This window comes from Pelodiscus sinensis, chromosome 11, assembly GCF_052426305.1.
Source record: "Pelodiscus sinensis isolate ZL-2025 chromosome 11, ASM5242630v1, whole genome shotgun sequence".
Lineage (NCBI taxonomy): Eukaryota > Metazoa > Chordata > Testudines > Trionychidae > Pelodiscus > Pelodiscus sinensis.
In genome coordinates, this window is record NC_143062.1 from 32190904 (window position 1) to 32217584 (window position 26681).

Sequence of the window (26681 nt, forward strand, 5' to 3'; positions counted from 1 at the left end):
ATGTCCCCGTGGGTGCTCCACATTAGGTGGCTACAAAGCTATTTCCATTTAGGGAAGTAGGGACTTTGGATCTGGCAGAAAAGTGGTGGAAAGAACTGCCTTAGCTAGTTTCAGGTTGGAGAGAGGTCCCTGTGTAAGTGCGTAGTGCTTTGCAAGCGTGTGGTCAGAGGACCATGTGGCAACTGTGCAAATGTCTCTTATGGGTACTTTGCAGAGGAATGCTATAGAGGTAGCCATGGCTCTGATTGAGTGTGCCCTTATGCTCTCTGGAGGGGGCACATGTGAATGCGAGTAACAGAGCTTGATACAATTTGAGATCCAGTGGGGGAGTCTCTGTGATGAAACGGCCTGGCCCTTATTGTGGTTTGCTATCAACACAAATAGTCTGGGAGACGCTCAAAAAGGTTTAGTTCATTGCAGATAAAAAGAGAGCACTCTGTGCAGGTCAAGTGTGTGCATTTTCATCTTGAAGGAATTGGCAAGTGGTTTGGGGAAGAAGGTGGGAAGGTATATTGTCTGATTGAGGTAGAAGGATGAGTATACTTTGGGGAGGAATTTGGGATGGGTAAGTAAAGTGACCTTGTCTTTAAAAAGGTGGTGTATGGGGGAAATAAGCAGTTAGGGCTGCGATATCTCCCACCTGTTTCGCTGAGGTAATTGTTACAAGGAAAACAGTTTTCATAGATAAGTGTAATAATGAGATGGTGGCCATTGGTTCAAAAGGTTCAAAACTCTAATGGAGATTATTGCAAGGCCCATTTGTTTAAGGTGCAGTAGGCAGTCGATGGTAGGTAGGAGGATGTTGAAGAAACTTCCCGGTGGCATACACACCACGTCAAGAATCTTTTCCATTTCTAAAGGTAAGTCTTATGAGTGCTCTGCACCCTTCTGTGAGCAAGTCAATTCTAGCTTAGAGAACCATCCAGGAGCCACACTTTCAGGTGGAATGAGTGGAGGTTCAGTTGGATGGCATGTGGGCCTGTCTGAGGAAAGAGATCCTCTCTGTAAGGTAGGTGGATCAGTCACGCACGGGACATTGCCATTAGAAAGCCGAATCATGGTTAGAGTGGCCATGCTGGAGCTTTAAGTATTAGGGGGCTTTGTCTCTCCTTGTCTTGTGGACTACCCTGTTCAACAGAGGTATGGGAGGAAACACATACATTAGGCGGGATGTCCAGCTGATGAGGAAGACATCTCCCATTGATCCCTTGCCGATCCCCGCCCTGGAACAGAATAGGGGATATTTCTTGTTAGATTGCGTGGCAAACAGATCAATGGTGGGGTGACCCCACTGTCAGAAGATGCCCGCCAATATGTGTGGATTGATTTGCCACTCGTGTTCGGCTGGATGGGCTTTGCTCAGTGCGTCTGCCGTTGTGTTCAGGGTGCCCGGAAGGTGCACTGTGGTAATATTTATGTTGTATTTCAGGTACCAGTTCCAAAGTGCTATGGCCTCTGTGCAAAGCACTTGAGATTGGGCTCCGCCCTGATGATTTATATAAAACATTGCTGTGATGTTGTCTATGTACAGTCTGACATGACTGTTGGTGATGAATGGAAGAAATCGGACACATGCATTCCTGACTGCACCGAGTTTCAGGATGTTTATATGTAAGTACTTGTCACTGCTGAATCACAGACCCTGGCAAGTATGATGTCATAGGTTGCCACTCCATCCTGTACGAGACACATCTGTCGTCATAAAGACAAGATGGTTCTGATGGGTAGAAAGGGACTCCGGAACAAAGATTCTGTGGACTTAGCCACAAGCGTAAGGATTCCTTTACTATCATTGGGAGGGCTAGGGATTTGAATATTGGGTGGACATTGGGTCTGTAAACCTGTCCCAGACAGCCCTGTAAGCATCTCATGTGAAGGTGAGCATTGTTGATGATGAATGTTGTAGAAGCTGTAGAAACCATTTTCATATTTAGCTAGAAGCCATCTTGTATATCAGAAACCATTTCAGCTTTTCTCTCAAGCACGTAGACCAGAGTGAACTTTCTGTCACCCCGTGAGAAGAGGCCTACAGGATGGGCTATTGGTATGTGTTAATTGGGCTGGTTGGGACAGGAGATGTACTCCCTCGCACCTGTCCGCCATCTTGTTGATAAGGCTTTGTTTTTCCAAATTTAATTGAGGATTTCTGTAATTGGATGCCCTGATGTCAGACTGTTTGGTTAAGGGTATAAAGATACTAGGATTGATTGTATTAGTAGCCTTACTGGGTCTGGCTCTGCTGTGACCACGTTTGGCTCATGCTGTGCTTTATTAATTAATAAAGCTGCTTGTTAGCTGCCTAAACACAGAGGAGCGTGTTTTTGCTTCGACAATTTGGAGGTTCCACCGAGATTCCTAACGCGCCACTTGCCCGTATGGATGGACCGGCACTCCACTTCCAAACCTCTCAGAGCGCTCAAGAGAAGGTAAAGGGGATACCTGTTACGAAATCTCCTGGTTGAGGGCTTGGGATTTGGAGTGACGGCCGGCCATCGGGGTAAGGGGAGCTACGGAATTCAATTTTGTGGAGCGGCTAACATTTTTGTCTGTCTGTGTCTGTCTTTGTCTATTAGGCCTGTCTTATGTGTCACAGTTCCAAAAGGGCACACCGGTGTCTCTAGTGAGGCAGCCATGCGCTGGACCCTCTGTGTTCGGACGCTAAAAGCTGGTGTGGTGCCATTACTCTCTCTCGGCACACGGAACTGTGGGGAAGCTTTGTTGTCTCTCTCTGTTATTTGTGGGCGTAGTACTGACCTCTGAGGCTAACCCCAGGCCATAGTGCCCCATTCCGCCAGGCTGTCTCCAGGCGCCAGGACGTGGTGTTCTGCCGGGCTGGGGCAGGTGCCGGAAACCCCTGCGAGGCAGGTGGACCTTGAGTCCAGTGCTTCGCAACAAAAAGGGGGGGGACCAGTGCGAGCAGGTGAATTCTTGATTCGGTGACTCGCAGAGCGAGCAGGCGGATCCTGATTCAGTGACTCGCAGAGCAAGCAGGCGAATCCTGTTTCGGTGACTTGCAGAGCAAGCAGGCGAATTCTGATTCGGTGACTCGCAGAGCGAGCAGGCGGATCCTGATTTGGTGACTCGCAGAGCGAGCAGGCGGATTCTGATTCGGTGACTTGCAGAATATGGTGTAAGCAGGCGGACTTTAGTTCGGTGTCTTACAGAATTAAGCGCGCGCAGGAAATGGGGGTAGGTCAGTCTACAGGAATTCCAGTGCCTTTATGTTAAGTGTTTTCTGGTATAGGATCCTAATGAAGTCTGATATTAAGTGCCGGGTGTCTTAGGGCAGCGTCACTTAATAGAAACCCATGGGAACTAGACAATAAATAAAGATGCAGCTAAATGTGGAAACTATAGGAAAAATGTGAAAAAGGAGAAAAAAATGTGTGTGGAAAATGAGTATGAATGTAATGAGTGAAGAATGAATGCCGTTGCATAGGTCTGAGACTTGAGCTGATCCCAGCTGCACCAGGGCTCTCCCACGAGGGAGCTCTGAACGCAAGGGGGGGGGTCAGCTGAACCTCGAGACTCAGCGGATATGTGAGGGAGTGACGACTCCCCTTATTTCATGAGCTGCTAAGGTCTGACACTCTAGACCCGGCAGACTCTTTCTTTGGAGTGTGTAAAGTTAGTTTAAGTGGGGGTTAGTCTAAACACCCCCCACTCTGCCGAAAGGCACCCCTGTGTACTACATGTACGTGCATAATGGTCCAAGGACCTGTAAGCATTTAACAAATTGGAAAAGAGGAAAAATTAAAGCTATGAGGGATGAAAGTAAAGCTCAGAAAAGCAAAAATCCACTCTGCAGTAAGATAGGTAACTTAAAAGTTGCTGCAGCACCTCTGTGCCAAAATAATACATAAGAAGTGGAAAAAAAAAAAAAGAAAATAAAATTCTCAGTTGGCACACCCATATCAACCAAGCTTAGGGGGAAAATCTGGCACAACATCACCCCTCTATCCCTCTTTATAACGCATACACAGATAGAGAGGAAACATGAAAAATAACTGAAAGGAATTAGCTCTTCCCTTTGAAAACACGGGCTCCTGTAACAAACTTGCCCGATCCAAAGCAAAACACAAAGTTTAAAATAAGTTTAATAGTTTAAAGAAAGTGTTCCTCCAAATCCTAAAGGGGAGGAAAAAAACAAACAAACCTGCTTTAAGAAATGACTCGTTTCTTGCAGCCTCTTCTAATCATCTTAGCAATGAAACAGTCAAGTTAAACATTTGGCTACAGATACTTTGTTAAAATCTATTAAAGAGAAAATAAGGAATTCTACTGAAACTTAATTGGTTAACCGCATAAAAGAATAGAATCTATACATTGTAAATTTGTAAAACCTGCACCCTAAGGGTTAAATGTGTCTTCCAAGGAACCTAATTATTGTTTAAAAAAATCCAAGCCCAGAAACTTCACAGTGTTTCTGGTCAAGGCTGAGCTGATAGCACTTTTGGCTTGCTTTCAGATCCAAGGTTGTGTGTGTCTGCAAACTGCCTGTCTGTTCTGGAAGGGGGGGAGCACTGTCCCCCATAAGTAAGTCTGTAACATTGCATGTGACTCTTTTCAGGAAAGGAAAACCTTTTTGCTTGCTGGAATAGTAACTAGCAAGCACCTTGTTCTAAGAGTTTCTGTGGCAGTAAAAAAAGCCTGGTCTGCAGTACAAGAGGGAAACTGAGGCATGCCACCTTTAACTTAATAATTAAATAATAAAGTAATTTACTCAAACCCTCTGAAGCTAGTGTTCAAAATAAAAGCATACAATTGGGTAACAGCAGGCTGATCAAAAAGTAGCAAAAATCTGTAAAGAAAAAGTGTTCTAAAATATAATGCACCACCCCAATGTGGGTAGAAATGTTTTCTTTGTCTTTCAGATCATCAAGAAGCGCTAATATCATCTGAAAATTAACTGAAAAAAAAAAAAAACATGGTTCTGTGTCATGACATAATAAGTTTGTGTTCTGTGTTCTGTCCAGATTTGTCTTGTGTGTGTCTTAATTGTGATATATGTATTTCAAATGTTGTGTGTACAATATTGTTGTTTTAATGAATGAATAATTTAAGTCCCTTAAATAATCTTAACATTGTGCTTTATATAAATGGTTCTTGCCTTTATAATTTTAGTAGAGTTTTAGTAGCAGGCTATGCAGTTTGTACTGTCTAGAATGTAGTGAAATCTGCTCCTCTACCTGCTGTTTTTCCCTTCTGTCCTACCATCGCCAGCTCCTATGCCGTCTCTTTCAGAACTGGCCCTCCTGCAAGACCAAGCCCCAGAATCGGAAAAGCAGGAGTGGAGACTGGCAGGGTGCACCTTGCACCCAGACCACTTGTGGTGCAGCTCTGATGGCCACATTGTTGCCCCAGTGGTCTTGCTACCTCACCTTGCCCCCGTGCTCCCTAGATTGTCGCACGTTGGCAAAAGGGGGGATGGTAGCAATCCTAAAACAAAATTGGTTTGCTCCCAAATTCTCCCAAGCAGCCAAAGATTACTGTCTGGCTTGCCCTGTCTGCCAAGCCCACAACGTGGGTAAACCTGTAAAGACAGTTCCGGCAACCAGACCTCCGCCTTTAGGACCATTTCTGAATTTACAAATGGACTTTATTCAATTGCCTAAATGTCAATCCTTTGAATAATGTGCTGGTTATTGTTTGCTTGTTTTTGGGATGGGTAGAAGCTTATCCCTGAAGGAAACATGATGACATCACAGTAGCTAAGAAACTTCTAAATTATTACATCCCATCATGGGGAATACACCTTGTGATCTCCGGTGATAAAGGTACCCACTTTACTGGGCAAATTGTTCAAAAAAAACTAGAGAAGTACTACTCTCCCAGACAAGCACTGCACTGTGCACGACACCTGGAGAGCGCAGAAACAGTAAAAAGATGAAACAGGATTTTAAAGAACGAACTTGCTAAAATATGTGAGAACTCTGGCTTAACATAGATAGTAGCACTCCAGATTGCCCTAATGAGCATGAGAGCCACTCCTAATCAGAAAACTGGACTCAGTCCACATGAAATTGCATGTGGCCAACCTATGAGACTGTAAAGTAGCCCAGAAATTAACCTGGCTGATGCCACACTTGTTAAAGGAAGCATAGTCAAGAATTGTCAGGAACTTATGAGGTGTGTACAGTCTTATCATTTACAGGTTAAGGACGCCTTCCAGGAGGCCCCAACTGAGCTGTGCCTTAAACTACAACCAAGAAACTGGGTTTGCGTGAAAGTTCACCAGCGGAAGACTGCCCTGGAACCCAGGTGAAAGTGTCCCTACCAAATCCTTCTGACCACCCATACTGCTGTAAAGTGCGAAGGATTGCCCACCTGGATTCACGCATCCCACTGCAAACCCGTCCTGGCCCCTACAGAAGTCGGCCCCAATAAGGAGCACCGCAGACCTGGTACCGGAGACCCAGGTCCAGAAGCAGATGGGAATCACCACAGACCTGGTACCAGAAACCCAGGTCCAGAAGTAGACGAGGATCAGCACAGGCTTGGTACCGGCAATCCAGGCCCAGAAGCAGACGAGCCTGAGAGACCAAGGCTAAGGTACCAGCTGCGGCCCAAAAGAACCTGCCAGCGATAGGTGAAGCAAACTACGAAGTCCTGAAGAACAGCCAGCATGAGGCTGGACAAACAATTCATGTTAAGCTTATGCTTAATCTTGTTTTTAATATTTAGTAGTTATAACCTATATGGTTCAAATGTGTTTATGCTTTTAATGAACCAAGTTTCCCAAGAATTTAATTCTACAGGTTGCTGGATATGTGCTCACAGTCCAGTACATTCAGAAGGAGGCATCCCAATAATTCCAGTCCCACTAAACAACACTCAAATGAATGGCACACTGTTTAGTAAACTAAGCCAAATGATACTTGGCAGGATAAAGAGTTTACTAACCCAGGGTATATCCGCCTAGCCTTGACCCCAATTGGAAAGTACTGCTAGACATGTAACGGTTCAGGAGCCAGGGTGAGAAAAAGCCAAACCAAATGGCCCTAGACTATGTCCTAGCTAGTAAGAGCGGGGTTTGTGCCTTAGTAAGAAGAAAATGCTGTGGGTATATTTCTGACACCAGCAAAGAAGTAAAGGAAGATGCCTCAGAAATTAAAAGAACTGTGAAACGCCTAAGGCAGGGGGAAGACTGGACCCTCTGGGATTGGTTGGGAGGCTGGTTTGGACATGTGGGAACTTGGATTTTGCAAAGAGTAGTTTTAGTATTGGCTATATTCTTTTGTGCTTATTGCTGTTTCTTGTTAATCAAATGCTGTATTTCTTGTATTCTAGAAAACACAAGATAGACCCTTACCAAAGGGAATGTGGAACTCATGATGTTAAAATAGGATGAGCAGAGAAAGGAACAAGAAATGTACATAAATACTTTAATGGAAAATGGAGGTATAAAATGGTTTCAAGGTTAGCCTTTAAAAGGCTAAAAGGGGGGAGTTGTAGAAGCTGTAGAAACCATTTTCATATTTAGCTAGAAGCCATCTTGTATATCAGAAACCATTTCAGCTTTTCTCTCAAGCACGTAGACCAGAGTGAACTTTCTGTCACCCCGTGAGAAGAGGCCTACAGGATGGGCTATTGGTATGTGTTAATTGGGCTGGTTGGGACAGGAGATGTACTCCCTCGCACCTGTCCGCCATCTTGTTGATAAGGCTTTGTTTTTCCAAATTTAATTGAGGATTTCTGTAATTGGATGCCCTGACGTCAGACTGTTTGGTTAAGGGTATAAAGATACTAGGATTGATTGTATTAGTAGCCTTACTGGGTCTGGCTCTGCTGTGACCACGTTTGGCTCATGCTGTGCTTTATTAATTAATAAAGCTGCTTGTTAGCTGCCTAAACACAGAGGAGCGTGTTTTTGCTTCGACAATGTGCACGCTGCCACGTGCCCCAACAACTTAAGGCATTTGAGTGCTGCTGTGCAGGGGCTGGATCGTAAGATGTTTACTGAGGCCACAATTTTTTGGAAATGGTTTATAGGGAGGGATGTGGTGGCCCTTGTTGAGTTGAGGCATGCTCCTATAAATTGCATCTTTTGTGTAAGAGACAGCATCGATTTGGCTTCGTTCACTTGAAGGTTGAGGTGTCGGAATAGGTGTCTTGTGATTGACAGAACGGCAGGAATTGTTGTGTGAGTGTGCCTTGAGAAGGCAGTCATCCAGGTAAGGAAATATGATAACTCTATGTTTTCTCAGATATTCTGTGACCACCGCTAGAACTTTTTAAAAGACCCTCGGGGCCATAGATTGTCCGAATGGCAATGTTGAGAATCTACAATGAAACGAAGAAAACGACTGTGAGCAGGGCGGATGGCAATATGAAAGTATGCATTCTGCAAGTCGAGGAACGAGACCCAATCGTCTTGTTTCAATGCCAGTAATATAGTGGCAAGAATTACCATCTTGAATTTTTGTTTCTGAACAAATTTATTGAGGACCTGAAGGTCTCAGATGGGTCTCCAACCTCCCGATCTTTTTTCTGTCAAGAAGTAATGGGAGTAGAACTCCTTACCCCTAAATTGTGTGGGGACTGGTTCAATCACATTTATGTGAGAGTGAGAATGGTCCCTGAAGAGGGACCAGGAAGGGGAGAGAGACAGGAAGGGAATAAGATAGCCTTTTTCAATTATCTGGAGGATATACATATATATCAGAGGTTATACGTTGCCAGTTGTTAAAGAAAGGTACTAGTCAATGATGAAACAGGTTTGCTTGCAACGATGGTGTTGGAACAGGTGAAAGGTTCTCAAGACCCTCGACCTGATATTCAAATTTGCTTATCAGACTGTTGGGAGTTGATAGAGGAAGGGCATCGTCATTGGGTTCTGCCTCTGCTCTGTTGGTATTGGTCTTGTCTGTTGTAATGTTGTGTATATGAAGGGTATCAGGTCTCGGGTAGCGCTAATACCTATATTGCCTTCTTCTAGATGCCTGGTTGTGGACCCCAAGGACCAAAGCGTTACTCTGGAATTTTTCATGAAGTGGAGAATTTCGTTGGTGTTAGCTGCAAACAAGTTTTGACCATCAAAAGAAAGATCTTCCACTGTAGATTGAATCTCTCTGGGAAATGGAGTGGAGTTAAACTATGACTCCCTTCATTACTACTGCTGTTGCTGTGGATCATGCAGCCATGTCAGCAGCATCTACTGCAGCTTGCAATGCTGTTCTAGGTATCGTGTGACTCTCCGATACCAGTGTTTTGTACTGGTGTCTTTTAATCTTGGGAATAACTGTGGTAAAGTCATTAAGTTTGGTGTAATTTCTATAGTCGTATTTGCTTAATTAAAAGCACATAGTTAGAAATGCGAAATTGTAAAGTGGAAGACGTGTATATTTTGCGTCCAGATTAGTCAAGTCTTTTGCTATCGCAGTCTAATGGCATGGATCGACATTGTTGTTGCTTGGATTTTTGTTGTGCAGCTTCCACCACGAGGGAATTAGGTACTGCGTTAGTAAAAAGAAATTCAGATCCCTTGGGAAGGACATAATACTTCTTATCTGTTCTCTTTGCGGTAGAAGAGATTGATGCCAGAGTTTGCCTCACCATCTTTGCCAGTTCCATTATTGCAGAATTAATTGGTAGTGCTATTTTTGATGGTGGTACTGAGTGCAATGTCAGTTAACTCATTTTGGTTTTCCATAACCACCTGAAAAGGAATGTTTTATTCAGTAGCTACATGTTTAAAAAGATCTTGGAAACGTACATCATCATCTGAGGTAGTTGGAACTGGGGGCACAGACCCTTCCTCCACTGGGGGAGGGGTGGTATTTTGGTCCAGAGAGGCTTTGCCCATCTTCTGTGGGTGGGTCCCCTTTGTGTATTTGTTTAGAAGAGGAATATTGCACTCTGTATCGTTTCCAGCCATGCTGGTGTTTTTGATAGTATTGCCATTTGTCCCAATATTGCCAGTGGGGGTATGATGCAGGTGGAGGTACCCAGGGATTGCCATCATAAACAATCTCCAATAATTTATAAATTTATCTCCTAGAACTGGAAGGGACCTTGAAAGGTCATTGAGTCCAGTCCCCTGCCTTCACAGCAGGACCAAGAACCATCCCTGCAAATTTTTGCCCCAAATCCCTAAATGGCCTCTGCAAGGATTGAACTCACAACCCTGGGTTTAGCAGACCAATGCTCAAACTACTGAGCTATCGCTCCCCTTATCGTATATAAAGGCATACTCTCAAATCTGGAAGAGTAAATAGTCTGATCTGTGTAATTAGAATTTTCTGGAGGAAAACCCCTAGAGAATTCATCTTAAGATTCAGATTAAAACCTTTCCTGAGAAAGTGATCTCTGTGATGTTAACATAACAGGAGAGCGACCAGGGTCTAAAAATGGTGAGTTAAAAGTAAATGAGCTGAACAAGGCTTTGTGTTGAGTGTAGTGCCCAGCTGGTGCTGTCGGTGCCATTGTAGGAGACACAGATGCTACGTGAGGCACTGAATCATGCCTTGGTGCTGAGGAAACTAGCACCGCATTAGGCTTCTCTGTAGTGGAGACAAAGGCTCCTGTTGATATGGTTGGCGCCGCGCACTTATGCTGCACTGGCAGGATTGTATCAGTGCCGGATGGTGCTGCAGCTAACAAGACAGGCAACTTGAAGCCTGATGCCTCAGAGAGTGATTTAGCATATGCCTGTTCGTTATATGCGCCAGCAGCTCCAGAGACGACCGAAGTGTCGTTTGCGCTGAGGTGCAGTGCTGTTGCTGCTGCTCTTGTTACCAGCCGTGAGGAAGACGGCCGTTTTGGTGCCATAGCCCCCCTGAGGTAATAAAGAGGCTTGCTTTTTGGTTCCCTGCTGTTTGTGTTCCTTGGGCTGCTGGCCCGGGTTTGAAGCTGGTCTGAGACAATTTTCAAGTAAAAATAGCTTGAGGCAGAGGTCTCTGTCTTTCCGTGCCCGCGATTTCAGCTCTGCACAATGAAGACATTTTTGGGATATATTTTTCTCTCCCAGGCAGCGGACGCATTGTGAATGGCCGTCCAATATGAGGATAGGCTCTTTACATGACGAGCAATGTTTAAATCCCAGGGAGCCAGGCATAACTGTGAAAGCAGTCAGTAACTGCAAAAAAGGGTTAACTGGGAGGAAAAAAATCCACTTATACTAATCTAGGTTTTTTTTTAAACTAAGTAACTAACTACAATATCAATAACTGGAGAGAAAAATCTTGTTTTTTAAATGGAGATAATCATGTAGACATGAAGCAGCTACAGAGCACAGCTGAGGCCGTCTTTAGCTGGAGGCAGTAGAGATAGAACTGCGGAGTGGGATGGGGGGCGCTCACGCATGTGTGATGCCTGCAGTCTAAGAGCCTGCAGCAGCAGGCATGTGCATGCGTGGCCCCAGGAATGCCGCTCTGAAATCTCCGATCTAGGGTTCGGCAGAAGTGCACCAACCTAATGTGGAGCACCCACAGAGACATCTCTCAAAGAAGAAGTAGTACACTTATACAACACTAAATCCTGATTCCTTTTTTTGTTGAAATACTGTAGCCTGATTTATTAAACTTTTATTAAACTCATTTAACTATTTCCGGAATTGAAATGGAATTTCTTTAAAGTTTTTATGTATGAAATAAATCAAAAATATAAAACCAACTTCTCTTTAGTGTAGATATTAGCTATTCTGCATGTTTTTGTCAGGAAAAAAATGAAGCATCATAGTTTGCCTTTTATAATGTGCATAAGATGTTGAGTAGATTCTTCTCTAATTTTTACATATGAAGTATGTCAGATACATTAACCATAGCTCCTAATATGAAAGAGTAGACATTGTATATACACCACTTTTCACTCCAAACACAAAAATACAAGATTGCAAAATTCCTGCTGCTCTACAAAATAAGTATTTTACCTTTTTAGCAGTTTCAAATTCTAGACCTTCTAAGGCCTCCATAGCCAGCTCTTTCCAGTCAGTGTCAGTTACTCCTAAACAAGCAATCTGATAGGCTTCTTTGAACATTTTCCGTTCCAGATATTGATACATAGGTGCAGACTGAGGATTTCCGTAGAGAAATATTTGTCAAAAGCAAAATATTAAGATTAGTGAACATATTTAGTGAATAAATCTGCTCATTTTCCAACCCCAACTGTTACAAACCCACTATGTACCCAATCTATTTTTCTGTATTATAAATAAGAAAGTGTTCAAGATAGAACAATAGTTATAAACATAATACAGTAATTTACTCTGTGAATTAACTAAGTACAATCCAGAACAGTGGGGAAGAGGATAACTGAACTCCAAACCTTTTTGTCCTGAGAGCACTGCTTGCTAGGATCTGAGATCCTATAATTCGGTACAAGCATTCATGTAGTGCATTCTTTACTTATCCACAACGCTAAACGATGCCAACAGTAGTTCTAGGCATGTAAGAAGTGCAGAATCATGTCAAGGGCCTGCACTGATTCCCCCGTTCCCCCCTTTTGTTTGTTTGGTTTTGATGTTCATTTTTAAGCCATTGTCAAGTAGAAAAAAAACATCTAGTGCAGGGGTTCCCAAACTTTTTGACACGGGGACCAGTAAATCCATTCACGAACTTTTGGAGGACCAGTAATATTCATTTGCATATTCATTAATCAAATGATGAATATTCAAATAAGTTGTTTCTGGTCCTCCCAAATCTCCCAGTGCCAGCTTTAGCAAAGCTTTTGATATGGTCACCCACAATATTCTTGCCAGCAAGTTAAGGAATATGGATTGGATAAATGGGCTGTAAGACAAACAGAAAGCTGGTTAGAACCAGGGTTTCCCAAACTTTTTACTTTAATTGGAACCCTTTTTTTTCAGTTCTGCTTTTTGCAGCCCAAAAATATAAACACATGAAAAACAAACTGAGAAAATACCAGACATATAACATGTCTGGTATTTTCTCATTAGGTAAGTTGTATTATTACTAGATGTATCAGTTTGTAGTTTCGAACTGCCTGGCTGGTAAATGTGCTCAGGCTGCATGAGTGTGTCTACCAGCCAGTCTACCGGGGGGGGGGGGGGGGGAGAGAACAGTAGAATCCCTGTGCCAGACTAACTCGTGCTTTGTGGGTGGGGGGGGGGGGGGAGAAGAGGGGAATGGGGTCGGGTCAGTCCCACTCTCTGCAGGCCAATTCATTCCTCCCCCTTGCTGCGCCTCTGGCCAGCCCCACTTTCCCCAACCCCCTCCCTGGCAGTCAGTTCTCCCCCTCTTCTCTTCCCAATTTCCCTTGGCCAGCCCCGCTGCCTGCGTCCAGCCCTCCTTCCAGCGGCCACTTCTCCCACCCCGCCCACATCTTCCCCGGCCAGCTCCCTGCCCCCAACCTCACACCCCCCGGCAGCCCTGCTTCCACCGGCCCCCCAATCTCCCCAGCCTGCCCTGATTCCCCCATCCAGTTCTGCTTCCGGTGGCCAGCTCTCCCCACCTCCTCACCCCAGAATCCCCTGGCACCTGCACCTTCCCTTAGCCCTGCACCCTCCTGGTGCCTCCCTTTGCCCTCTTTTTCCCTAATACCCACCCCCTCACCAGTCTCTGCCCCATTCCCCTCCTGCCCATCTGTGCCCTCACACACAATTTGTTCCATCCTGACTTTCCTCATGCCCACCCCTTCTCTCAAGCCTCCTCCCAGCCCCCAGTGCCCTTCCCCTCTCCCAGCATCACCCTGTCCCCCCTCCCACTGACACCACCCCTCCTGCCCTTTCCCTCATGGTCTGCACTTGGCCACCTGGCATTTGTCTCTCCCGCACCCCTGTCCCTTGGTACCTTCCCCTACCAAGCCCCTTCTCCTTCCACCCCTTTCCCCACCGCTCTCCTTTCCCCACCGCTGCCGCACGAGCCGGTTCCTACCTTCTCCTTCCATGATGCGGGGCGGGGTCCGCGCTCAGGCCCCGGAGGCTGAACCCGGAGCCAGCCAGGCCCCGCCACGTGCCTCCCGCGGGTTTCAAAACCCGGGCCGTGACGTCACGTCACGCCTGGGCGTCCTCCCCGCCCACATGCAATGCCGCGCACGGGCGGCAGGCGGCGAGGAGGAGCCGCGCGCGGCAGAAACGTACAGGGCCGAGGGGACGCTCTGGGGGCGGGGCGGGAGGATGCGCGGGGGTGGGGCCCGCTCCAGGCAGAGCCAGGGAGAGACCCAGCCCCACAGAGCGCTGGAGCAGGGCCCCGGCTCTTAACTCGCCGGCACTTCTGGGTGCAGGGGCACAGGGCCAAACGGATCGAATTGGCCTAAGGGACGGCAGCTGCCAGGCGTGCTGAGGCCCAGCAATTTTTTTCCGGGCCGCGGACCATAGTTTGGGAAACGCTGATCTAGTGTCCAAGGGCAAATCAGTTATAGTCCACTGAATATATTAATGCTTCTATTGTTTGGGATTTTTCCCATAATGCAGGAAGACTCACTATTGATTGACACAGAATGTATAAATATATTACCAACTGGATACATCTATGACTGAAAGTGGCTGGCTGCTGCGGACAACCTATGCATGATCACACGCTGCCCCAACCCCAGCACAATCCTTACAACTCCCTTTGGCCAGTTTCCATAGGTCACACTAGTGGGTACAGGCAGCTTGCAGAGCTCCCCTGCCCCCATGATGTGTACCACACAGACACACACATGCTGGCCCCAGTAGCCAGCCACTTTAGCGGCGTATGGGAGCACGGCAGGCAGGGAGTCTACCTGCGAGTCCTGCTAGGCTGCTGGCCAGCAGCTGCCTAGGGTAAGTGCCTACCAGCCAAAGCTTGCACCTAACCCCCCCATACCTTCCTATACTCTAACTCATGCACCAGTTCACTACTCAAACCCTATGCACTCTCTCTCACACCCTTACCCCTGCTCATAACTCCTTCCCAGGCTCTGCATCCCCTCCTATACCCCGTCCCACATCATAATCCTCTCCTGCATCCAAACCACCTCCCAGCCCTGCACTCCCCTCCTGAATCCCATTCTCTGGACCAGGTCACAACTCCCTCCTTCACCCAACCTCCATCCCAGACCCTGCACCCCCTCCATTAATATCACAGAAAAGTCGCAGGGGATAGCCATTTTAGTCTGTAACTTTAAAAAGAACATAAGAACAGCTATACTGGGTCCATCTCTCCCAGTGTCCTGTCTGCCGACAGTGGCCAATGCCACATGCCCCAGAAGAAGTGAACAGAACAGGTAATCATCACATGATCCCTCTCCTGTCATCCACTGCCAGCCTCTGACAAACAGAGGCTAGAGACACCATTCCTACCCATCCTGGCCAATAGCCATTGATGGACCTAACCTCCCTGAATTTATCTAGTTCTTTTTTGAACCCTGTTAACGTTCTGGTCTTCATAATCTCCTCTGTCACGGAGTTCCACAGATTGACTGTGCGCTGCATGAAGAAAACTTCCTTTTGTTTATTTTAAACCTGCTACCTATACATTTCATTTGGTGACCCCCTAGTTCTTATATTATGGGAACAAATAAATAAATTTTCCTTATTCACTTTTTCCACACCAGTAATGATTTTATAGCTGTCTAGCAGATCCCCCCACCTTAGTCTCCTCTTTTCTAAGCTGAAAAGTCCAAGTCTTTGTAATTTCTCTTCATATGGGACCCATTCCAAACCCCTAATCATTTTTCATTTTTTTCTTTTTTTGCCCTTTTCTGAACCTTTTCCAATACCAGTGCAGGTTGGACCTTCCTGGTCTGGCACCCTCATGAGGGATTGTGCCAGACCCGGGGAGGTCATTTTTGGACCCCTGCCACTGGCCCCCCTGGTCCAGCCACTGGCCTCCCAGCTGGCTCCCCTACCTCCTGCTGGTCCCTTTGCCCTGCTGGCCCGTTGGCCAGTCATCGCTTCTGTGGCTCCGTTAGGCAGCCTAGTGTTAGGGCTACAGGCACCCGCACGCCCTGTGTGCTAGGACTCCAGACAGCCACACATCCCGGGGCTTTCTGAGCAGCCATGACGGGGTTCCATGAGCAGCCCCGCGCATCACATGCAGGGGCTCCCCGGGCAGCTGCACGCGCTGGGGCTCCCAGCCCCCACTGGGCAGCCACACGCAAGGTCTCCCAACCCCGCTGGGCATCCCTGCTACCACATGCTGGGTGGCCCTGCCATCAGCTCCCTGCATGCAGCCCACTGCCCTGCTGGCCCCCCAGGGATCCTTACTGTCGGCCCTCCACTGGGACTCTCTGGTCCAGCAACATCCATCCTGGATCATGGATGTTGCCGGACCAGAGAATCCTGGTTAAGAGAGTTTCAACCTGTATATCTTTTTTGAGATGAGGCGACCACATTCTTACATAGTATTTAAGATGTGGGCTTACTATGGTTTTATATAGAGGCATTAAGATATTCTCCATCTTATTCTCTGTCCCTAACAACAAGCTGTCCCGTGGTACCTTAGGGTGTGTCTACACAGCAAAGTTATTTATTTCAGAATAACGGCCATTATTCTGAAATAACTATGCAAGCAGCTACAGAGCAATTCCGTTATTTCGAAATAATTTTAAAATAATAGACGGTTTATTCCGACTTCTGTAAGCCTCATTCTATGAAGAACACCACTTATTCCAAAATAGTTATTTCGGAATATGGGCTGTGTAGACGCTCCACTTCCGCTATTTCGAAATAGCCCCTCACCAGAGCCATTCTAAGTTATTCCTCCTGGGGCTCTAAATCGAGATAGCTCATCTACATTAGGGAAGCCTGTTTCAAATTAATTTTGAGGCTTTCCTGCAGTGTAGACGTGCTATTTTGAAATAAGCTATTTCGGAATAACTATTCTGGAAAAGCTTATTCTGAAATAACTGTGCAGTATAGATGTAGCCTTAGAGACTAACAAATATATTAGAGCTTTCATGGGTATGGGTTTATGGGGAACATTTTAACTTCCCTGGACAATCAATAATGGATTTAAAGCAGCCACTCTTATACAAAGGAATTTTATCACCCAATTACAGAGGGAGACAACTGAACTGGAATTCATTTACAAGTTCAACACTATCAACTTTTAAAGATATTAACTGGTTAATGCCCCACAAAGGCAATTTCCCTTGCCTTTGATATTCACATTTCCATATCAAAAGCTATGAATGAGACACATCCAGACTGACTTTATTAGTTTCATTAACACTGGTCCTACAATTGATAAGTAACTGTTTTTGCTGTTATGACGACCCTGGATTCTATAATTTCCATTCCAACTCATTTGATTAAATGGGTTTTATTACCCCCAAAAGCTCATGCTCTAACATATCTGTTAGTCTCTAAGATGCCACAAGACAGGTCATTGATCATAGAAAAGCGTGGCCCTTGACTACTTACCTAACTGTTGGAGTGGCCCGCTTGCAAAAATTATTGCTCAACACTTATTTATATTGCTTAAACATATCCAAAAGAACAAACAGAAGGTAAGTTAATAAGAGAGTATGTGGCCTGGGTGTAACATGGACATTTGAAAAATAACATGAAAAATATGTATGGAGGGGGAAGACATGCAGAAGCAGAAGACAAAGTAAGTTTGAACAAAACCACACTGTCCTTATAATTCACTACTTTTAAAGTAAACGCACTAATAAATAAAATGGGGAGAGGAACGACTGTGATAATGCAAGAGCACACTTCAGCAAAAGAGAAGGAAAAACTTAAAGTGAGAACTGTTGCATTCATATTAAACTGCACAGATCAACAAAAGGTACAGTATTGACAGATGTGAATACACTACGCGTTCTGATTACATTGATTATGGTAATACAAAATTGACAAATTTCAGAATGTTTTTGTTTTTAAACCTTATTGTTCAGAAAACACAAAACATGGGTTAATTAGATTACACATTACCTGAGGAACTTCAACAGCTGACATAGAAAAAACATGAAGACAGAAAATCTTGGAGCCATTGTATCCCACCACAAAGCCTTGAAGTTTTTGCTGATGGACAGGAAAGTTACTAGCTTTGATGTTGAGGTAACCCCCTCCGGAAAAGCAAAGCATATCCTCACATTGAGTATTCCAAGCCACGCTATTAGCATTCGGTTCCTAATGAGCATATTATACGGGTGATTAAAATTACTGTGCAACAGACAAAATTAGATCTTTTCCCCAAGCAATCACTGTCCTTCAGCTAAGACAACTGATTGTTATATCCTGTATAAAGTATTTTTTACAATAGTTCTTTACATTTAGTAAAGTACAGGTACTTCAAAGTTTAAAATATTGACACATTTTCACAGCACTTGTTTTATGCTTATTAAATTGCTATAATTGTGCCTAATATGTTTCCTATGTATCTCTCTCATTACCTTTACTTACACATTAAAATTAAATTCCTTCCACAGACAGACACTGGTTCTTAGCTATCAGAAAAGAACGGTTACTTACCTGTAACTGTTGTTCTTCGAGATGTGTTGCTCATGTCCATTCGAAGTAGGTGTGCGCACCGCATGCACCGCGTCTTCCGGAGCGTTTTCCTTAGCGGTACCCGTAGCGCCAGCAGGGCGCTCCCTGGAGTGGCACCGCCATGGCGGGGCATAAGTACCCCTGCCGGCGCTGCCCCACCTCAGTTCCTTCTTGCCGGATACTCCGACGAAGGGGAGGCAGGGTGGAAGTAGAATGTACATGAGCAACACATCTCGAAGAACAAGTTACAGGTAAGTAACCGTTCTTTTCTTCTTCGAGTGGTTGCTCATGTCCATTCGAAGTAGGTGACTACCAAGCTAACCCCACGGAGGAGGGATAGAAGCAGTCATACCACCAGAGTCATGAAGAGAGGTGAACAATAAATGGATTTATTCGAACAATCCAACACTGATAAGGCACATATTAAGAACGATGACAACAGGACATATCTACATATTTACATTACAGATTCGAGGACGTCAGAGGCCACCCCTGCATCCTCCCTCGCCTGCTGTACTAGCGCATAGTGCACTGTAAATGTGTGAAGGGAAGACCATGTGGCCGTCCTGCAAATTTCCGTGATTGGTACCTGGGCACCAAAAGCCACCGAGGACGCCTGTGCCCTGGTAGAGTGTGCCTTCACCCTGGGTGGGGTTTTACCAGCCAGTTGATAACATTCTGTGATGCATTGCACCACCCATCTTGATAGCCTTTGAGTTGAAATAGGCGACCCTTTCACCCTGTTCCCAAACGCAACAAACAATTGTTGGGATTTACGGAATGGCTTGGTTCTGTCAATGTAGAACGCCAGTGCCCGCTTAGCGTCCAGGGAGTGAAGCACCCGCTCCTTAGGGGAGGCATGAGGTTTTGGGGAAAAAAACGGGAGATACATCTCCTGGGACAGGTGGAATGGTGACACCACCTTTGGGAGGAAGGCTGGATGAGGCCGTAGCCTTACGTTGCTATGTGAAAAAACAAGGTAGGGTGGGTCTACAGTAAGCGCCCTTAGTTCCGACACCCTTCGAGCCGATGTAATGGCCACAATGAAAGCAACCTTCAACGAAAGGTGCTACAGGGAACACGTGGCCAGCGGTTCAAAGGGGGGTAACATAAGCCTGTGGAGGACCACATTGAGGTCCCAGGCAGGACCCACACCGAGGGATACAACTTTTCCAAGCCAGTAAGAAACCTTTTAACCACCGGGTTAGAAAAAAGGGAGATTCCTGCCGTACCAGTATGGAAGGCGGAGAGAGATGCCACATGGACTTTGATAGAGGAAAAGAACAAGCCACTAGACCGAAGCTGGAAAAGATAGTCAAGAATAGTTGGAATAGGGGCCGAGGACGGGTGTACTCCTCTCCGGGACGCCCAAGACGAGAAGCGCCGCCACTTGGCAGCATACGACCATCTAGTAGAGGGTTTCCTGCTACTGAGCAGCACCATCTGGACCTCCTGGGAACATTCCCTTTCAGGTTGGTTCAACCACGGATAAACCAGGCCGTTAGGTGGAGAGACCGGAGATCCGGGTGAACCACGATCCCCTCGTTCCAAGGTTGAGTTAGCAGGTCCCGGACTGGAGGGAGTGCTATTGGATCTTGGGTAAGCATGTCCACTAGGATGGGGAACCAGAACTGCCTGGGCCACCTGCGGGCTATGAGAATGATCGAGGCCCAAAATGTCCTCGCTCTGGTCAACACCCTGGAAATTAGGGGGAACGGGGGAAAAGCATAGAGAATGCCCTCTGGCCACACGGTCGTCAGGGCATCCCCCAGGGAATATTTCCCCAGCCCCAGCAGGGAACAGTAGTTCCGTCACTTGGCATTGTGTGCCGAGGCGAACAGGTCTAGGCGGGGATAACCCCACCTGCAGAAAACCTGACGGAGAACAGAGTCCTTGAGCGACCACTCATGCGCTCCAAAGGATCTGCTCAGCGTGTCTGCTAGCAGGTTTTTGCACCCCGGGAGGTATTCCGCCTGCGGCATGATATCGTGCGTGACACAGGTGCCAGAGTCACAGGGCCTATTTGCAGAGGGGAGGCGAGCCCCACCCTGCTTGTTGAGATAAAATACCGCTGCTGTGTTGTCCATACGAACCAGGATCAAGCGGTGAGAGAGCCTTGGCAGAAAAGCTTCGCAGGCTCTCCTCACTGCCCGCAATTCCCGGACGTTTATGTGCAGGGTTCGTTTGGAGGGGGACCAGAGGCCTTGATTCCTGTACTGCCCTAGGTGTGCTCCCCAGCCCAGGTCGGACGCATCGGTGACCAGCGTAAGGGAGGGGGGAGGGGCACTAAAAGGAACCCCACTGCGTACCAGTTTCCTGGATCCACCATAGGAGGGAGTCCAGAATTTCTGGGGGCACTGTGATTATCGAGTCCCAAAGACCCCTGGATTGGCTGAAGGCCTGTGCCAACCACACCTGCAGGGGTCTCATTCTCATTCTGGCATGGCGCACCATGTACGTGCACGCCGCCATATGGCCCAGGACCCTGGAGCAGACCCAAGGGGTCATGATAGGGGACTGAATTAACCCTGAGATCAGCTCCACTATGGAGAGGAACCTGCTCTTGGGCAGGAACGCTCTTGCCACCTTTGCGTCGAGGAGGGCTCCCACGAATTCTATCTGCTGGGAGGGGGCCAGCGATGACTTTTCGATGTTTATCATGAGCCCCAACCTTAGGAAGAGAGCTCTTGTGAGTGCCACGTGAGCTTCTACCTGCTCGTACGAGCGACCTCGGATCAGCCAATCGTCGAGGTACGGGAACACGTGCACCCCCTGTTTGCGGAGAAATGCGGCAACCTCCGCCATACATTTTGTGAACACCCTTGGTGCCGTACACAAACCAAAGGGGAGCACCGTAAACTGAAAATGGTATTGGCCCACCATAAACCTGAGGAACTTCCTGTGGCTGGGCCTGATCGCCACATGGAAGTACGCGTCCTTGAGGTTGAAAGTCGCGTACCAGTCTCCTAACTGTAGCACTGGGATGACCGAGGCCAAGGTCACCATTCTGAACCTGTGTTTTATGACCACCTTGTTTAAATTTCAGCGGTCCAAGATGGGATGGACTCCTCCCTTCGGTTTGGGGACAACAAAATAATGGGAGTAAAAACCTCTTCCTCGCAGATGCGGAGGAACCTCCTCTATTGCCCCTTTTTCAAGGAGCGCAGACACCTCCTGGCACAGGATGTGTTCGTGAGGGGTGTCCCTTACTAAGGACAGAGAAGGGAGTTTTGAGGGCGGTGGGCCCAGGAATGGGATAGAATAGCCTCCATTTACTATGTTCAAAACCCAGGCATCCGATGTGATTAGAGCCCATGCATGGGCAAAAAGGGATAGCCTAGCCCCAAACGGGGGGCCAGGGCGGGGGACTGGTACAGGACTCTCGAAAAGGGCGTCAAAATTGGGGCTTGCCCTGATGGGAAGGACCGTGGGGACCTCCCCGCTGGGTATTGGTCCTGGGGCGACAACGTCGACCCCATCCCCCTGGGGGTGCACAGCCGCCCCGGAACCTCCACCGGAGGCCTGGGAGCAGCTCCTCCAGTAATCCCCACGGGGAACCTGGGACTGCGCTCTCCCCTGCTGCCTATAGAGCAGCTGCCGACGCTGCAGGGCCGGCGTGTGGATGCCCAAGGGCTTTAAGGTGGACCTTGTGTCCTTTAGGGTATGGAGCCTAGAGTCGGTGTGCTCCAAGAACAGAGTTTTGCCTTCAAAGGGCAAGTCCTGGACCGTATGTTGCACATCCGGGGGAATTCCCGAGACGTGGAGCCATGCCCCGAGACGCATAACGACACCAGTCGCCATAGTGCGGGCTGCCGAATCAACAGTGTCCAGTGATGCCTAGAGAGCGGTTCGCGCAATGACTTTACCCTCCGAGGCAATGGCCGCGAACTCCTGACGGTCCTCCGCCGGGAGTCTGTCTCTGAACTTTTCGACGGCCTGCCAGGTATTAAAAGCATACCTACTTAGCATTGCCTGCTGGTTAGCGATGCGGAGTTGTAGTGCCCCTGTGGTGTAAACCTTACGCCCCAACAGATCCAGCCGCTTAGGCTCTCTCGCCTTTGGAGAGGGACCGGGCTGAGGGAGTCTTTCCTTTTGGGCCGCGGCCTGCACGACCAAGGACCCCGGGATGGGCTGTGAATACAGGTATTCATGCCCCGAGTGCAGGACGTAATAACGCCTCTCGACCCCTTTTAAGGTAGGGGTCAAGGTTGCACAGGGCATTAGTAATTTTTGACACCGTTTTGTTGAGCAGTAAGGCCAACCGCGTAGGCGTGTCCTCCATAAGGATGTCCACCATTGGATCCGTGTCCTCAATGTCAGGTTCCACCGGAACGGCCAGGTTGGAAGCCATGTGCCGGAGCAGATCCTGGTGCGTGCGGGCATCTATTGAAGGCAGACTTGGTGCCGGGTCTGCTAGTGCCTCGTCCAGAGACGACGACGACTCCTGAATTGGCACAGGAGCGGTTGTCACCAACTGTGGTGCCGGTTGAGCAACTTGTGCCCCCGATGGGTCTGCCTCTGGTGCCGGTGACTGCGGTGCCGCTGGATCCGGTTGCGGCGCCCGAAGATGGGAGGGAGGGGCCCGGGACAGGCACGCCGACGGTTGGGAACAGTGCCCTGAAGCCTCCGACCCCAGACAGGGGGGCAGCTGACCTTGCCACTGATGGTAGACCCAGAGGGTCCAAAAAGGCCACTGCGGGTGCAGAGGCCACGTTTGCTGACTGTGGTCCCTCCGGTGCCTGGACATAGACCTGTGGGCCGAGGATGCTCCCGAGGACCCCGATCGGATGAAAACGGCATCTGAGTCCGACAAGTAATCGGACTCCGGCAGGCTGGAGCCAAGGAGGAATGCAGGGCAAACTTGGTCATGGATTCAGGCTTGCCCACATGAGTACGGTGGGGCCGGGCAATCTGCGGCACGGGGGGACCCATGCCCGGTGCCAGAAGGCTCGTTGACGGTTGCGGCACCAGGGGACCCAGCCCCGGTACCGAGAATTCTGCAGCACCCAGTTGCGGTACCGGATGCGAAGCAGCCAGCTGTGGCACCGGGGTGCTCAGGCCCGGTGCTGGTTGCGTCGCTAGCTGTTGTGGCACTGGTGTGCTCTGGCCCGGAGCTGGTTGAGTCGCCAGCAGTTGTGGCCCTGGGGTGCCTAAGCCCGATGCTGGTTGAGACGCCAGTAGTTGTGGCACCAGGGTGCCGAGGCCCGGTGCATGTTGGGACGCCAGCAGTTGTGGCACCGAGGTGCTCAGGCTCGGTGCCGGTTGAGTTGCCGCCATTGGCTGCGGCACTGGGGTGCCAGGCCCGGTGCCGGTTGAGTTGTGACTGGCAGATGCGGCACTGGGGTACTGAGGCCCGGTGCCGGAAGAGACCACTGCGTTGATGCCGGTGCAGATAAAGGCACGGAGACGGATGCCGGCTCTTGGGTGTCCGCCATGGAGGAGAGAGGTGCCTGAGTGGACGCCACACGGCTACGGAGATACGGCACCGGTACCGCCAGGCGGGGAGCTGGCAAGGAGCTCAGCTGCAGCGAAGTTCAAGCACGGCTCGAAGCTACCTGAGACTGACGACACGGTGTTGAGAAGGGTGCCGTAGTAGCGATTGGTACTGACCCCACATGGGGTGGTCCCGACGCATAAGCCACCTTAGCATGCCGACCTGGGCCATGCGGGGGCGAAGTCGTAGCCAGCTGAGCCTCCGACGAGGGTGACCTCGATCCTTCCGAGTCAACCGACGATGGAGGGGAGGTCGTGAGGCTAATAAGGTCCTGCGCCGCTTCAAATGTGTCCGGCGTGGACAGGCGGTGTGAAGGCAGGCGACCAGGACTATCGAGGCCTCCTCTGCGCCGACGGTGCGCCGGAAGAGATACGTGCACCGGTGAGTCCGCGCCGCGGAGCCCAATCGAAGTTGACTTCTTTGAAGGGGACCTTCCGCGTAACTTCTTCACCCTCTTGGACGGAGGAGAGTGAGACCGGTGCCGAGACCTCGACACCGACGCACGGTGCCGGTGAGGAGCCTCCCGCGTGGAAGCCGGTGCGCTGTGCACCGCAGGTTGCTCCGGCGGCACCAGTTGAAGCGCTGTCTCCATGAGGAGAAGCTTCAGGCGGGAAACCCTTTCTTTTCTCATACGGGGCTTAAAGGATTTACAGATCTTACAGGCAATTGCCAGATGAGCCTCACCCAAACACTTAAGGCAACTGTCGAGTGGGTCGCCCCTGGGCATAAACTTCCCACAGTCAGCGCACGTCTTGAAGCCTTGCGGCCCTGGCATTCCTTACCCCCAAGGGGGAAGGAACAAAACAAAGAACCTAACTATCTAACTACAAGAACTATTTACAAACAAATGTGAGAATGGGAACCATTAACTAACTAGGAGACTAAGAGAGATAGAGACGCTCCAACGACCGTCACGGCGGTAAGAAGGAACAGAGGTGGGGCAGCGCCGGCAGGGGTACTTATGCCCCACCATGGCGGCGCCACTCCAGGGGGCGCCCTGCCGGCGCTACAGGTACCGCTAGGGAAAACGCTCCGGAAGACGCGGTGCACACGGTGTGCACACCTACTTCGAATGGACATGAGCAACCACTCGAAGAAGAATAATTTAATCTCTAGTTTTACTTTCTGGCATTAAAAGAATCCTAGGGGTCCTATTTTAATACTTCACACTTTCTATCAGAGGACGTACCTCAAAATACCTTACTAATATTAATGGATTAAGTCTCACAGAGGGACTATGCTAAACTCCATATCAGAGAAGTATTATTATCCCCTTTTATATTGAGAGAAAGTGAGGCACAGAAGTGGCTTAGAGTCTAATCCTGCTCCCACTGAAATCAACAGTAAAATTCCTACTGACTTCAATAATTCAAAAGAAATATTACATGGCCCCAAGTGACTTGCTAAGGATGACACAGCAAGTGCATGAATGAGGTTTGTAAAGAACACAAATCTTCTGGCTCCTACTTCCTTCCTTACCTTAAACAACACTCTCTAAATAGAGCATAACATATTAGAATCTACAAAATTCCACAGTTGATTTTTATTTGTGTAATAATTATGGATGTTTCCTGAATGTAAGAAACAAAAACCACATTCTGAGTCCCTAGGACTTAAAGATTTTAATTTCTTACCTGGAAAAGCAGCTCTTTGGTATGAATATCATATACTAGGCAAGTATCATTTTCATCTACCACTGCCAGCTTATTTCGGGATGCACTCATATCGAGACAGCGCACAGCTGTGGATTGCTTCAACAGGACAATTGCAAAAAGATTGTCCACAAATATCTTCAGAATCTGGACATATTTGAAATTAAAGTTAGTCAGTCAAAGTTGCAGCTACTAAAATTAGCAATAGAATAGTGGATATTAACTCTGAGGTTGAAAATAGGACTGTGAATACATACTATGAAGAATATTAAAAATGTGTAAAAACTAAAGCAGTTTGAGAATGCTTTTGAAGACTTATACACTTGTTTCTTGCAAGCTAATATAAACAAAACAATTGAGACAGCATAGATTTGGTATCAATTTACATGTTGGCACTCTCTATTTTGGAATTCCCTCATATGGCAACACCTCTGGTCCAACATCGTCAGCAGCCTCATGGGAGGGCTGGGGCTGGGGCACTCACAGGGGAAAACTGTGGGCTGGGGCCAGAAGCATGGCTGGACTAGGGAAGAATGGAGCCACAGAGCAGAGGAGCAGAGTCCCTGCACGCACTAGGCCCGTGGGCTAGAGCTGTGGAGCTCCAGGTGAGCCAGAGCAGTGGAGTCCCCGGAGGGCAGTGCCCTAGCAGCTGAAACACTGGACCCCAGGGGAAGGCGGGAACAGAGAGGCAAGCACTGACATACCCTAATTCAGCAGATTCCCTGGTGACCAGTCCTGAGGGTGCTGAATCAGGGAGATTCAATTTATACTTGTTGAACAATTACATTAACACATTTATTTATGCTTAGCATCATTGTATATAAATACTACAAAGACCACTTATGGCAACAACCTAAACACTTTACTTTCACTGCTTTTGTAATCTGTAAGCTCTATGTAACTCCAGAACTACAAAGAAACAGTTAGCCTCTGCTGTCACTTGAATTGTATGATATCCTACAGCAGTGATGAGCAACCAAGAACAGTGAGCCTCTCACACATTGGTGTACTGGAGCCCCACACCTTCTACTCCTTCCCTTACCCACCAACACTTTCGGAGCACCACAAATTACTTAACTAGCACTCCATCCTGGCTTCCTCCCCTGTACAAAAACTGGAATGCTGTGAATCACCTGTTCATCATATGCTATAAAACAAATTCCAAAAGGTCCAT

At 47.9% G+C, this 26681-nt stretch overlaps 1 protein-coding gene and 1 long non-coding RNA gene across 3 annotated transcripts in view; one reads left to right on the forward strand and one right to left on the reverse strand.

The window, feature by feature from the left end:
- Positions 1-26681, reverse strand: part of IFT122 (intraflagellar transport 122) — a 75955-nt gene that overhangs the window by 31127 nt on the left and 18147 nt on the right. For both annotated transcript variants that reach the window (XM_006132833.5, XM_006132835.5), the window contains 3 exons: positions 25490-25654; positions 17804-18001; positions 11870-12010 (listed from right to left, as the gene is read on the reverse strand). In XM_006132833.5, coding sequence (XP_006132895.1) covers positions 11870-12010; positions 17804-18001; positions 25490-25654 — 504 coding nt within the window. The remainder of the gene's footprint in view (positions 1-11869; positions 12011-17803; positions 18002-25489; positions 25655-26681) is intronic.
- Positions 4568-11547, forward strand: LOC142830922 (uncharacterized). Its single transcript, XR_012906471.2, has 2 exons — positions 4568-8174; positions 8939-11547. It is a non-coding gene; the product is annotated as an uncharacterized LOC142830922 (long non-coding RNA).